Source organism: Eptatretus burgeri, chromosome 16 (assembly GCF_056783735.1).
Source record: "Eptatretus burgeri isolate ZD-2024b chromosome 16, Ebu_testis_v1, whole genome shotgun sequence".
NCBI classification, from domain to species: Eukaryota; Metazoa; Chordata; class Myxini; order Myxiniformes; family Myxinidae; genus Eptatretus; species Eptatretus burgeri.
The window spans coordinates 701,784-717,311 of NC_140976.1; the positions used below are offsets into that span (position 1 = coordinate 701,784).

The following is a 15,528-nucleotide window of genomic DNA, read 5'->3' on the forward strand; positions in this document are numbered from 1 at the left end:
GTAAAAACCATATATACAGTATTGTGATGACCATATACAGTAGGGAGAACAAGTATTTGATACATTGCCGATTTTGCAGTTTTTCCCATTTACAAAGCACATAGAGGTCTGTAATTTTTATCATAGGTACACTTCAACTGTGAAAGACGGAATCTAAAACAAAAATCTTGAAAATCACATTGTATGATTTTTAAATAATTAATTTGCATTTTATTGCATGAAATAAGTATTTGATCACCTACCAACCAGTAAGAATCCCAGCTCTCACAGACCTGTTAGTTTTGTCTTTAAGAAGCCCTCCCATTCTCCACTCATTACCTGAATTAACTGCACCTGTTTGAACTCGTTGTCTGCATAAAAGACAGCTGTCCACACTCAATCAATCAGACTCCAACATCTCCACAATGGGCAAGACCAGAGAGCTGTCTAACGACATCAGGGACAAAATTGTAGACTTGCACAAGGCTGGGATGGGCTACAGGACAATATGCAAGCAGCTTGGTGAGAAGGCAACAACTGTTGGCGCAATTATTAGAACATGGAAGAAGTTCAAGATAACAGTCAATCTCCCTCGGTCTGGGGCTCCATGCAAGATCTCACCTCGTGGAGCCTCAATGATCATGAGAAAGGTGAGGGATCAGCCCAGAACTACACGGCAGGACCTGGTCAATGACCTGAAGAGAGCTGGGACCACAGTATCAAAGAAAACCATAAGTAACACACGACACCATCATAGATTAAAATCCTGCAGCGCACGCAAGGTCTCTCTGCTCAAGCCAGCGCATGTCCAGGTCCGTCTGAAGTTTGCCAATGACCATCTGGATGATCCAGAGGAGGAATGGAAGAAGGTCATGTGGTCTGATGAGACCAAAATAGAGCTTTTTGGTTTCAACTCTACTCGCCGTGTTTGGAGGAAGAAGAAGGATGAGAACAACCCCAAGAACACCATCCCAACCGTGAAGCATGGAGGTGGAAACATCATTCTTTGGGGATGCTTTTCTGCAAAGGGGACAGGACGACTGCACCGTATTGAGGGGAGGATGGATGCGGCCATGTATCGCGAGATCTTGGCCAACAACCTCCTTCCCTCAAGAAGAGCATTGAAGATGGGGCGTAGCTGGGTCTTCCAGCATGACAACGACCCGAAACACACAGCCAGGGCAACTAAGGAGTGGCTCCATAAGAAGCATCTCAAGGTCCTGGAGTGGCCGAGCCAGTCTCCAGACTTGAACCCAACAGAAAATCTTTGGATGGAGCTGAAAGTCTGTGTTGCCCAGCGACAGCCCCGAAACCTGAAGGATCTGGAGAAGATCTGTATGGAGGAGTGGGCCAAAATCCCTGCTGCAGTCTGTGAAAACCTGGTTTAGAACTACAGGAAACGTCTGATCTCTGTAATTGCAAACAAAGGTTTCTGTACCAAATATTAAGTTCTGTTTTTCTGATGTATCAAATACTTATTTCATGCAATAAAATGCAAATTAATTATTTAAAAATCATACAATGTGATTTTCAGGATTTTTGTTTTAGATTCCGCCTTTCACAGTTGAAGTGTACCTGTGATAAAAATTACAGACCTCTACGTGCTTTGTAATTGGGAAAACCTGCAAAATCGGCAGTCAATCAAATACTTGTTCTATCCACTCTATAGAGTAACCATCTATCTATAATTCCAGCAATCTCTGTGTGTGTCTGTCTGTTTGTCTCTGTTTGTCTGTCTGCGACCGCCGTTTCTCGACGACTGCCGGTCCGATCTCTTTGAAACTTGCCAGGAATATTGCCGGGGACCCGCGGATGTGCCTTTTCGAGGTTTGATATCGATCGGACGAGCGGTTCCCAAGTTACGGCCATTTTATTGCTTTTTCAGTGTTGAAAAGGTGTATATATGGCAGCTGAAGGTGTCGTTCCACCTTCTCACCTTATCATGCCATTTTTTCCCAAATTATTAATAACAAGACGACCACCGGTCCAATCGGATTGAAACTTGCCAGGAATATTGCCGGGGCGCCGCGGATGTGCCTTTTCAAGGTTTGATATCAATCGGACGAGCGGTTCACAAGTTACGGCCATGTATCTGTGAACCAATGACAGGACACGGTGCTATGACTTCACGAATAACGTCACAATTAATGTTTATTTAATTATTATTAATTTTTTTTGAAGGATTGACGTCACAATTCTTCTTCTTCGTTTGGTATGATGTCACAATCGACACTGGAGACCTGGGTATGTGGATTTTCAAAGTTTGATATCGTTCTTCCTCATCCATTTCAGCTGCTTCCCAAGTGTCTCCCAAGGTTTGAAAGCTGTTCTTTCCCAAGGGTCGAATTAATTAATTAATCCCAAGGTTTGATTACAATTTAATTATTAATTTATTTAATTATTTACTCCCAAGGTTTGATTATTATTCAAATTATTAATTAATCCCAAGGTTTGAATTTTCCCGAGGGAAACAGCTGTTTCCTAAGGCTTTGAAAGCTGTTTTTTCCCAAGGTAAGAGAGGGGAGGGAAAGAGAAGGGTGAGAGGAGGGGGGAGAGAGAGGGGCGAGAGGAGGGGGGAGAGAGAAGGACGAGAGAGGGGGTCAGAGGGGGGCAAGAGCGGGGAGGGAGAGAGGAGGGGGACAGAGGAAGGGGGACAGAGGAGGGGGAGAGAGAATGGCAAGAGAGGGGGTGAGAGGAGGGGCAAGAAAAGGGAGAGAGGAGGGGGGAGAGAGAAGAGTGAGAGAGGGGGTGAGAGGGGGGCAAGAGAGGGGAGGGACAGAGGAGGGGGACAGAGGAGGGGGGAGAGAGGAGGGGGGAGAGAGGGGGGTGAGAGAGAGAGGGGGGGTCACAATTCTTCTTCTTCATTTGATATGACGTCACAATTGATGCTGGGGACCTGATACTGCAGCTACGAAGCTGCATATACTGGCCCGCACTAGTATATACAAGGCAGATAACTCCAAAAACCTGGCCTGTTTATAGAAAGACCACCGACACCCTCACCAACTCTCACTTCTGGCCGGATTTTCACGCCCAGGGTCGGTTTGCAGTACCTGAAGAAGATAGGGAACTGGACCGACGACTATGTAGTGGCTGAGCGAACCAACACCACGTATCGCATTATTTTGGCAACCATTACAATTATTCTTTGAGACCAATTGTCCCAGGAGCACTATCCTAGGTCGAACCCGAACAAGATAAGTCAAGACGCGGTATAAAAACTTCCATACACTATTAAAACACAAGCAATTGAGCGTGAAATGACAGGAGGAATGGCGGTAGGGGAAATTCAAATGGGAAAATGGTGGGAAGGATGGCAGTGTTGATTCACGGTGGTAACAAAAAATCGTGGTTTTGAATGGGGGAAGATGAGGGATGGTGATGAACAGCCGTTTTGTAGACCTGGAGGGAAGAGTGGGATTGAAGAGAGTGTGGGAGTTTGTTCCAGAGGTGGGAAAAAAAGAGGAATAAAAGAATGAAGGTGAGCAGTGATTCTTGAGAAGAGGGTTCTGGTGGACCTTGAGCACCGTGTGGAAATTTGAGGGGAACATATCACAGAGAGAGCAAGAGGGGGGGGACGGGGGTTGATGAGGTCGGAGAGGAGACGGTAGAAGACAGAAAGACCACCGACTTGCCTGCGGTGAGAGTGAGAGTGAGAGTTGGGGAATTTATACGGGAAAATGGCAGGGGCATTCAAAGGGGGGCAGGTCAAAGCATATTCAACAAGAGCAAGAATTGTTTTGAAATACATGTCCCCTACCGCCGTGATATGTTCGATGAGATAGAGCCTAAAAAGGGCATAACTCTGTGAAAATCGAAATAACGCCCTGAAACTCAAACTTGTTCTGCAACTTATCATAATGAAGCCATATACCAAGTTTCAGTTGAATATTGTCGCGTCCAGGGGGTTACTCCTACCAGGACGGACAGCCGAACAGTTCTCCCCTGGAGGCAAACAGCCAAGATTCTCGAGAGATTGTGGCACGCGTGGGAAGGGCGGCAAAGCACGTAGCAGATGGAAGCACAGCACAAGGGTTTATACTCGAACCCACGACAATTAGACAACACAAGCAATATAAATCAATACGGGGGTTTAATGAAAATGAATCAAATATTTACAATGGTAATAATTCAAAATGGGATAATAATGAGATGTGAGGAAACCTACATTCCAATTTGAGGTGCCTTCACACAGACTTTAATACAGACAAGGGGACAGAATAAATAAATTCTTTTTCTCCTTTTCTCCCAATCCTCCTTTTCTCCCAGCACTGAGCTCTGTGCCCAGAGTTTCTGAAGCTTGGGGATCACCAAACCACGTCGTCACTGCGTGGGAAATGCGCCCCAAAATGGCGCCAAGCCGCTCTCTCGGCGGGAGACGTACAGGAGGCAATTCAGGTGGTGATATTCAACATCAGGGCTCAGAAACCGCCAGGCAGCTTCTTTCATCCATTGCACTTGCCGATGCCGCTCCTCTGCAGAATAGCACCGTCTTCTCCCCCAATAGCACAACACGAGGCTTCGAGGCACGGTCTCACCCAACCCAGCCAACAGTCAATGGCCAGCGTCTTGCTACATAACGTGGGCAAATTTGCCTTAGCACGAACACAAGAATCGTGCAGCCTTCTTCACCGTGTCGAGGGAAAGCCAGCTGTTATGCCCTTCTCTTCCAACCGCCGATCCTGCCTCACTCACTTCTGTACTGCTCCTCCTTCGTGTCCCGCTCTGAACCTAACTCTCCTCTCTCTCTGACATCACGCCCATTAATCATCCACTCCAGGGGCGTCGTTTCCTCAGTGTCATTCCTGGAGGTGGGGTTTCTTGCCTGCTCGGAAATGTCCGGCTCCGTTGTTTTAAGGACCGATTCCTTTTTATCGCCGGTTTTGGAAATGCAAAGACATCGAAAAAGGTCATAAGGGGCAATTACATACTGGGAGAAATTATCCTTAAACCCTACCTAATTTAACACAGCACCCACACCCTCCCCCGTGTGGTGACACGTAACACTTAAGCTCACAGTTTCCCTACTTAGTTGACATCGAGATGTCTCCTACACATCCACGGAACAAGATATTCTATACAATCCTACCTTTTCTTATGAAATTCCTCCAACTACCCCACAAACATAACAATATGTCAAATGGTATGGGGGAAGAAGGTCAAAAAACTATACGTGGGACGGACACATGGACAGACGGAGAGCAAACCAATATGTCGGCCCCTCTGGTGAAACCAGTAAGGGACGAATAATTTCTAGCACACATCCAATCCCTCTTCTCCCCTATGTAAGGATTCCCGCCCTCTGATGCCTTATTGCAATGAGTTGGCACCTGTACACCAAAACTGATCGAGAATCCCGAAGGAAAAATAGAAAGTTTGGGAAAAAGTGTCAGAAAGGAGTATGGGAGAGGTCCATCCAGAGTATGCATCCAGACTCCATCCAGTTTGTGGTTTATTCTGCACCCTGATGCTCCTTTTGTAAACCCTGTTGAGGCTGCAATTATCCCGCAACTGAGCGGTTCGGACTAGTTTGCTTTGCACACCTTTTCGTGGTTCGACAGCACCCGATCACATGGAGTGGGGGGGGGGTCTCTCATTCTCATGCAAACGCGATGGTCTGCGTGGCGGAAGTTTTTTATGCCGAGGTGCGAGGAGAGGCTATGACTTGGGCGGCTTGCAGGTAATCTGGGTGCAGGAACGGCGTACCAGCTTTGAAATATGTTGTGTGTAGAAGCCACAAACAGTCCGCAGAGAAAAAGAAGAAGTGGTGTTGATATCCATGTGGAAATGGTGTGGAGAGAGAAAGCGAAGGACAAAACAGTTTGAACTAGAAGGGCACTCGGTTGAGTGCATACCTCCGCCACGTAATGCCTAAACCATGAGAACTTATCAGGCCCAATAACTTTTTTGAAATATCTGTGCGAACACCACACCAGGCTAGATGGGCTGAATGGCCTCCACCTGTGTTGGATTTCCTTGTTACTCCTTGTTATTGTCGTATCCGGATCTTCACCAAAATCTAATCAGTTTGTCCTTGTCACACACCGAACCTGTCCACAAAATTTCATCCGGATCCATCCACAACTTTTTGAGATATCCTGTACACAAACAGACAAACAAACAGAAAGGGCCAAAAACATAACCTCCTTCACCTTCGGTGGAGGAAGTAACAAAGAGCGAAAGGCAAACGGCTCGAAACTCTTGAAAAGACCCACTCAAATTGAAAGATAAAAGACGAAAGCCCGCTTTGGAAGGAACTGCTTCCTCACAAAGACAAAGACAAAAAGACTGACGAAACATGACAAGACCAAAAGACTTCAAACTGCTTGTGTGTTCCTCCTTATATTCTTGCCCCACCCCCCCCCAATACTAGGGATTGCACAGCCACCACATCGGCCTGGCGTTCCCTCATTGGTGGATGATTTTTGGAGGGCGGTTGAGTGGCTCATGATGGCTGTCATGAGGCAACATCTTCTTCGCTTTGGCCGCACCTGATTGGCAGAGCAGTGCCGCAGAGGCATCACGTGAAGGTGGGGTGAGGATGGGGTGGGGGTGGGGGTGGGGGGCTTCGAAACTTGTCTTTATTCACTTGGTGGCTGTGTTTGCTACTCCGCCAAAGAATGATGCATGTGGGAATCGGTAAGCGAGTTATATAGTGCGTTTGTTGCGAGATGCAGAGGATAGAGAAGGTAGAGAGGGTGAAGGAAACACAAACTTATGCTAACTCACACTCGCAACACACATCTATCCGATATAACTTGAATGCCAAACAGAATACCAGGATATAACTGACTCTAATTCTGTGTGTACGCCTTTATTCTCCCGGGAGGTACACAACGTCTTCACTGGGCTCACAACCATCATAATATATACAAGACAGACAGTGAGTGACAAAGTTCTTGTTTTTGCCAATTGAGGTGTCAGAATCCAGTGATTTTGGCCAAAACAATACATAAATCAAGACAGTGACCAAATACCATCATTCTATCCATCCATCGGGGCCATACTCTGTGCAGAGCATCGGTGCTGCCAAAGCAGTATTCTGGGCTATTGGGAACAATCCTGAACAGGTAGCCACTCTGACACAGGACACTCAAATTGCTCAATCATCCCAAAAAGTTGGTACTCTTTTTGCTGACTTCAGAAGGATGACAGGCTGAGTCAACCCCACCAGGTATTAATTCAACATCAAAGCAGGATTTGAACTCGGGATCCTCGGATCCCAAGCCGACCACCCTAACCATTAAGCCAACAGCAGGCATTCCACATAGCAAGACCTCAAAAATGAAGCGAAAACATTGTGTGTGTGTGTGTGTGTGTGTGTGTGTGTGTGTGTGTGTGTGTGTGTGTGTGTGTGTGTGTGTGTGTGTGTGCACGCACACGCGCATAAAGCATAACATTCTCTCTGCGAACACCCCTACCCCTACCCCTACCCCTACCCCTACCCCTAACCCTACCCCCACCCCTACCCCTAACCCAACCCCCATCTCCCACTCTCTTTCTCTGTCCCATCCTTGCTATACCTCCTCCCAATACAGTGCAGCACCATCCTCCCACATCGCCTCGCTCACTCTCCTGTCTCTGTCTTTGTCTCTATCTCTGGACATATCTGGACGGTGGTTACGTCTGGACCATGTTTGTCTCCAGATGCATCCGGGCGGTGCTCGACATTATTTTATTTCCATCTTCACTGTTATTTTCTGCAGAACCATATTGATGAAACAGTACGATTTGTAATTAATGCTCCACCACACGTTTACTTTACCTTCTTCTCTCACCTTTCACTGTCTTCCATTCCCCCACCCCTCCTCACTCCCCCTCCCTCCACCTCTTCACTCTCCCCACTCTCTCTACCCCACCCCTCTATCCCTCTTTTTCTCCCTCCTCCCTTTAGTATTAACGTCAGCGAAGCGACGCATGGCATTTGCTGGTAAAATAAAATAAAATAAAGAATATTGGATTCCAACTGTGAGAGATAGAAACACTTATGTATACAGCTCAAATGTACAAGACCAGATTGACCGAAAATCAAAACCTACAAGCAATGTTCGCATCTTAGCATCCCATCTCCTCTCAAAAAACTCTCACGTGCTTCAGTCCCTCCAATCAGGCAGCACCTTGCTTTGATGTTCTTGCAACAGTTGTTCCACCGCTCCTGGCTTGGCATAGTCTAAAGGTGTGTGTCCCAAGTCATTCTCCTGCAAAGGGTTTGCACCTGACAACACACACACAACACACCACAGTTTTTGTTTTCACAAAACGTCTTCACAAAAACCATGAGAATCGTTTAGTGAACAGTAACCACTGAAATTGTTGTGCACCTAAATAAGAAGTATAGCAATGTATTCGTGAGTGAATGCCTGGATCAACAGCTGGGTCTGCTCTTCAGAGGTTTCAGCCCTTTCAGCCAAGAACTTCTCCAAACAGTGGGTCCACATAAGGAGGTCCAGGACCTCAACTGTGTCAAAGCAGTTTGTCATTGTCATACATTAGCATGGAGCTTTGCTTCTACCTTGTTACCTATTGCTTTTCACGAATTACTATACACGAGCAGAATACCTGCCATGCAGGCAATCTTGTTCCAACATTGTAACATGTTCTTCTGACACGTTATGGGTGGTGTAGAAGGAGGAGGCACAACACGATACATATTTAAGGAGAATTTGCATCCATACTCTCTCCCACCCCTCCCCCCCTCCCATCCCCCAAGACCACAGTCAAAGAGGAGATGGGCACTTGGAGGAGCGCATACCTCCGCCACGTAATGCCTGATCCACGAGAACATATTGAGCCCATTACATTTTTCAAATATCACGCCATATATCGTTTTTCAGCCCTACCTCTCAATGGTGAAGAATCACTTTGAAATTAAATAATTCTCATTTCAAGATCCGAAAACGGAACTTCACCAAACTTAAACGAATTTGTCGTGGGCACAAACCCAACCTGTCCACCGAGTTTCATCCGAATCCATCCACAACTTTTTGAAATATCGTGATATATATATATATATATATATATATATATATATATATATATATATATATATATATATATATATATATATATATATATATATATATATATATATATATATATATATATATATATATATAGTTACGGCTGCGGAAATTCGCATTACACCATGAAGGGCCCGTAGGTGAGATATCTCTAAGTACATGTGTAGTTAGCCCCAAATCCGTTGTCTAGAGGGAACTTATGTGATTCAATCGGGCTGCGACGCTTTGAGATAGCCGTTTTTCTGTTCTATCTTTATTTTGAACCAACCACGTCTCAACCGCCATCACACAACAACCACCTTAACCACCACGCCAGCCATCGTCACCAACTACAACCACGCTCCAACCCTCAGACAACAACAACAACGCCAACAGCCACGACCTTTACCTTCACAACTCAATCCCGCAAACATCGCATCACCGTCATTCCCAAACGGCACCATAACCATCAAACCACCAACGATAAACCCTCCACCACCCTCACCTCTCTCCTTCTACGGTCATTCCCGCACCACCTGTGAACACTGAGCGTTGGGCTGTCTTGGGCTCGTTCAGCGATACGCACCGAGCCGCGAGCGCAAATAGCGGCCTTTCCGAGGAAGAATTCGGATCAAGAACGCTACACGCCCACTTCTGATCCATCCAATTAGCAAGCGCGGAGCGGCTTGGCCCCGCCTCCAAGCACGTCTGTGTGAAATCCATATATGCAAATTCTAGGATCAGGGGAGGTTCACGCCCACTTTTCCTCCGTCCAATTGGCGAGCGTGGCTCCGCCCCCGAGGTCATCCTGATCCGGATATTTGCATATTTTTCTCCTGCCGGCCTATAAAACGGCGAGCGCAAGGCGATTCGTGGCAGAGTGTAGCAGTAGCAGTGTGGCAGTAGCAGTGTGGCAGTAGCAGTGTGTGTCGGCAGGGTGGATTGAGTCGAGTCATCGGTGTGGCAGAGAGTGGAGTCGGGTGGCGAAGTCATTGGTGTGGCATCGAATTGGGTTCTGCAGTCGGCTGAGGAGAGTTGCAGGAAGAGGCAAAGCAGCTCAGGTCCGAGGCGAGAAGGACGGCGGTCGGCGACGAGGTCGCCGTGTGAGATCGCTCGTCGCGGGACCCAAGCCAGCCAGCCATTCTCCTCCCCCAGGGCATCAACAATTCCCCCTTTCCCCCGCGCTGAGATAGTGCAAAAAGGGGGCCCCGTTCCCACCCCACTCCAAACGTCGTGCCAACGAAACCCGCCAAGGAGCACGGAGTCGGGGCACAGCCACGTGGCCACATCTGCGGCTCGTCCGCCAACGCGTCACGACGACGCGGGTAGGACCCCCCCGGTCTCGCGGACCTGGCCGCTCCTTCAGGTCACGCGCGCATATTGGCCTACAGGCCCGTCTGCCTCCTTGTCTATGAGAGTGGCTTCTTTCCTTTGCTTTTGAGTAAATGTGTGTTGGCGCCGTCTGTAAAGTAGAACTGTATAAGTGTTGCCGTGTGTACGCGTATTCGGTAGTAACTCTGTGTCATTATTTCTTTTGTTTTAACTGCTATATGTGCATTTTGACTGTTTGGCTGTATATGTGTGCTTTCCGTATGTCGCGTAATAAATATGCATTGTGTGAACTGTTTTCCCGTTTCGCTTCGTCTTTTCTTTATTGACCCTCCATCCTGCTTCATGTAAAGGGTTCGTAGTGGGCTTAATACGCCCGGTAATTAATCTGAACCGTCCAGGTCGGGGATAACACCGCTCGGTTATCCCGATAGCATGGAACGGGCCGCCCAAGCGGCCCGTGTCCAGAGTCGACCTGCGGTGAGGTGCGATCGCCCGGTCGACCATTCGCGCAGGTACTTAGGTAGATCGAATTTGGCGAGTGACGCTATCCTGCGCGGGTGGGCAATTGGCACGATCGTGGTGAGGTTAAACCCCCACCCGTGACTAGCTTCCTGCGTTGGTCCGAGAGGGTCACGATTGAATTGTCCGTCCGGTGGGCGACGTGCCGCAATCCGAGTCACGTGGCCGTCCGCACGCCGGCGGGCGCGAATTCGGAACAATATATATATATATATATATATATATATATATATATATATATATATATATATATATATATATATATATATATATATATATATATATATATATATATGTATATATATATATATATATGTATATATATATGTATATATATATATATATATATATATGTATATATATGTATATATATATATATATATATATATATGTGTATATATGTATGTATATATATATATATATATATATATGTGTATATATGTATGTATATATATATATATATATATATATATATATGTGTATATATGTATATATATATATATATATATATATATATATATATATATATATATATATATATATATATATATATATATATATATATATATATATATATATATATATATATATATGAGTTTCGCCCGATCTCTCAATGGTGAAGAATCACATAAAAAATTATCAGATCCGGATCTGGATTCGGATATTCACCAAAATTAAATCAATTTTTCTTTGTTACACACCCAATGTGTCCACTAAGTTTCGTCTGAATCCGTCCCCAACTTTTTGAGATATCGTGCTGTATATCATTTTTGACCCAATCTCTCAATGGTGAAGGTAAGGTCAGGTCAGGTCAGGTATGGGAGCATGTGCCAGAGCAGCGCGTCACTGCATCCACTTTCCACCGGTATTTCAGGAGCCTCCGTCTGGACATCCCCCAGGCAGATGCTTGGCCAATCCCCATCTTGAGATGCTGATTAACCTGCTGCAACCACAAGGAACCTAGTTGTCCCATTGGCCTCCTCCACTCATGAGGCTTCCTCACTGAGAGAATGTGGTGAGCAGGATCAGCATCAGGAAAACGAGTCACATGTCCATACAGCCACAGCTGACGCTCACGGACTATGCAGGTAACAAATCTCATTTGAGTCTCTCTCAGCAACCGCTCGTTGAAAAAAAGTCTGACCAGCGATTGCCAAGGTTTCCCCGAAGAGACCTGGTATCAAAGGCATTAAGTCTCCATCTCAGATCTCTGGTCAGAGTCCAAGTCTCACACCCATAGAGCAAGACTGGAATCACCAAGGACCTGAAGACTCGGTCTTTCGTCCTCCCACACAGGTACCGGCAGCGCCACACCCCATGATCCAGTGAATCCATGACTCACCAGGCCCGACCCAGACGTCTGTTTACTTCTGGCTCACAGTCAGCAGAGACATGAATATTACTGCCAAGGTAAGTGAATCTCTCCACGACCTCAACATCCTCTCCACAAACAGGTACAGACAATGATCTGAAGCACACATCCAAAGCTACACTGGAGTGGCTAAGAAACAAAAAGATAAATGTCCTTGAATGGCCCAGTCAGAGCCCCGACGTAAATCCAATCGAAAATCTGTCATGATTTGAAGATCGCTGTCCATCAAGGCTCCCGACACAACTTGACTGAGATTGAACAGTTTTGTACAAGAAGAATGGGAAAATATTGTCCAATCAAGGTGTGCAAAGTTAGCCGAGACCTTTCCCAACAGACTCACAGCTGCAATTGCTGTCAAAGGTGCTTCCACCAAGTATTAACACAGGGGGATGGACACTTATCCAACGAAGATATTCTAGTTTTGTATTTTTCATTAATTTTCTGAAATTTGTATTATTTGTTTTTCACTTGGAAGTTGTGGGTTATGATGTTTAAATAAAGGTGGAAAAAGTCTGATTTAATGTAATTTAATTCCAGGTTATAAGGGCAACAAAAGATGAAAAATTTGAAAGGGGGTTTCCACTTTCTATAGGAACTGTACGTACTTTCTGCAGGCACACCTTACATTGCCAGTGGAAACACAAACAATTTGCACAGCACACACCTTTGGATGAGCACAACATCGTGGATATTGGGGATTGGGGGGAGGGGGAGGGGTTAAAATTCTTAACAAGGAAAATTCAGTTTAAACCGATTATCCCACTCGTTACCCATCCCCACAGCCACCCCACAAATAACTAATGGCATAACCTTAAACATCAATGGCTCAAAGTAACAAATGGAAAGATCATCCTCTCCAAAATATGATGGAAGAAAGCTAAAGTGTGTATCAAAGATGTTCGCGTGAAGAAGAGCCGGATTTCAAGAGATTCAAACAACAAACAAGGAGCACTATGGCCTGGTCGCATGCAGGAAGCATCAAGTGGACATCTGGTGAGTGGACCATTAAGGGGTCAAAGTTGCAAGCAGGCCTTGTGAACAGACGCCACTGTCAGACTTGCCTGTCCGCCTTGAGGACGTTGATAGCAGCAGCAGCAGCTGGTAGAGAATGCTGCGATGGAGTGGTTATTATGGGTTAAATTCAGTGAGGGAGGGGTGATGATGGGTTAGTAAATGTTATCATTTTACACATTCGGTCGACCTGCCTCGCCGTGCCTCAGTGATTTGGCAGAATTCAACGGGCTGTTGGATGTGCCCCAATAATACGACCACACAACAATCACCAACTGAGATGTGACCCACAGATATCGACAGAGCAGAACATTAAAAAAAAATTAATGATAATAATAATAAAAAAAAACATGTTTATGAAGCCCCTCAGCACCATGAGCATTTGTACAGATTGATGCTCGTGATGAACTGCGGCCAAGCTCACGGACTTGTCATTGTCAAACTTCACTTGAACGAGAAATAACACTGAACATCTTGGAACATGTCTAGGATAAGATTGGACAGCGGTTACGACTCGATATTGGTCAAAGTGCAGTTCTGGTTTCCTCGTACACGGCAGGTTTCCCGACGCGTCTTGGCTTCTCACCCCGAGGGCGAGACAGGAGACGAGGACAGACACGACCGGGAAAACGACTTGGTTAACTCAAACCGTCGTGGAAATGCAAGAGCTGCTCGGCCATATGAACCTCGTTCTAACACCTGAAGTACCATCTGTTGACCTGTGCACATTTCCGAAAGTGCAATGTTTGTTGACACAACATCTTTTGTCTCCAGCCCATCAGTTCCAATGTCGATACAAACACTGGAATCTGCCATCGTTATCCTTTGCAACATCAAAGCTGTTATTGCTCAATACGCGTGATAATGAGCATTTTGTAAACTTTCCAACAATCACAGACTCATGAATTCACGCAAGCCTTTTGTTTCTTCATCTTGTTGCAACAAACAAACATCGACTCATTCAGTTCTTCCAATGAAGTTGCACATCATGAAGCATTTTCCACACAGACCTCAAGTACAAACAAGGGTATCAAAAGAGCGGCGAGCCATCACAGCGTTCACTGCCAAGTTCACTGCCAGTGAAAACCACGACCAAGTAGTTAGCCATAGCTTCGCTCACTGCCTGTTAAAGTGTGCATGCTCAAGCACTCAAAAGGATGGACATTAAACCAAGTTAATACCTCCAAACCTCAAAATGGACAGCTCAAAGTTCACCATTCACAGCGAGTTATCCTGAGGATGACAACCAATGGTCTTCCTGACCTGGATCAAAGGAAATGGATTCTCTGGCATTTCCTGAAATGTGTGCTGATACCTTGTTGGGATTTTAAAATCACAAGTTGTAGTGCTTTTATTTCAGCCATTGTACAAATCAGCTTGATGGGGAAGTTTCCTTACTTGTCCTACATGACGAATGAATGATTAAAACTGTCCGTGATACATCGAGAAAAGACGCGCACGTCACGTGGGTACGTGATTATGATGCTGGGGCATGCTTAATAGCGGAGGGGCGTGGTTACAGGTAGAATCAATGACCATCGTAACACCGGTGGCTTCGGGGACAAAATGGAACAAACTTGCGAGAATAATGGACGTGTGCACTCAAGCACGGAGAACGCGAGGGGTTAGTCGCCGGTGCAAGTTTTACAGTGAGAGTGCGATTTAATAAGGATGAGTGATGGATGGAAGCATGGGCATGGATATGGAAGCGGGGCGTGATTGTAAGGATGAGTGATGGGTGGTCGCATGTGCTTCATGAGGTTCGTGTACTTTGCGTGCTCGAGAAATCATCACATGATGCGCTCGCGCCTGTTACGTATGACGATGTCACATTTACAGTGTCCCTTCGTCTCCCCAGTGAACCGGGGGAGGCAAAGGCAGGATAAGAGATGTGAAATGTGCTACGTGCAGCGAAGATGGGAGGGTTCTCCCTTCAATGAGGCATGTGATGTGATCGAGGTTGTTGTCTCATGTGCGGCAAAGTTCTGAACATTGGTCATAGCATGGGAGATGAGGAATGCTCGTACGTCCTCATCCTCGCTCCGTAATTCACAAGTGCGAAATATGACGCCGAGATATGCTGTAGCAGCCTCTTTCGCCCCTGTGGAGACTTTGTCAGCGTGCAGGACGAGTGACGTGTACGATCCTGAGACCTACGTGAACGACCCGGCACGTAGCACAAGATCCCGAGACCAACGTGAGCGACTCGTTGCGTCGCCGTGGAGAGTCTGAGATAGCACCAAATGACATCATAGATACATCATCGGTCCACGCCACCTCATCTACACAGCCATGTTGATTGTACTGTGTGAGCAG

General features: G+C 46.1%; 1 protein-coding gene across 2 annotated transcripts in view; it reads right to left on the minus strand.

The window, feature by feature from the left end:
• The window catches only part of LOC147010294 (mitochondrial disaggregase-like), a 116,243-nt gene that overhangs the window by 63,776 nt on the left and 36,939 nt on the right, over window positions 1–15,528 (minus strand). For both annotated transcript variants that reach the window (XM_085860705.1, XM_085860704.1), the window contains exon 6: window positions 8,097–8,194. In XM_085860705.1, coding sequence (XP_085716831.1) covers window positions 8,097–8,194 — 98 coding nt within the window. The remainder of the gene's footprint in view (window positions 1–8,096; window positions 8,195–15,528) is intronic.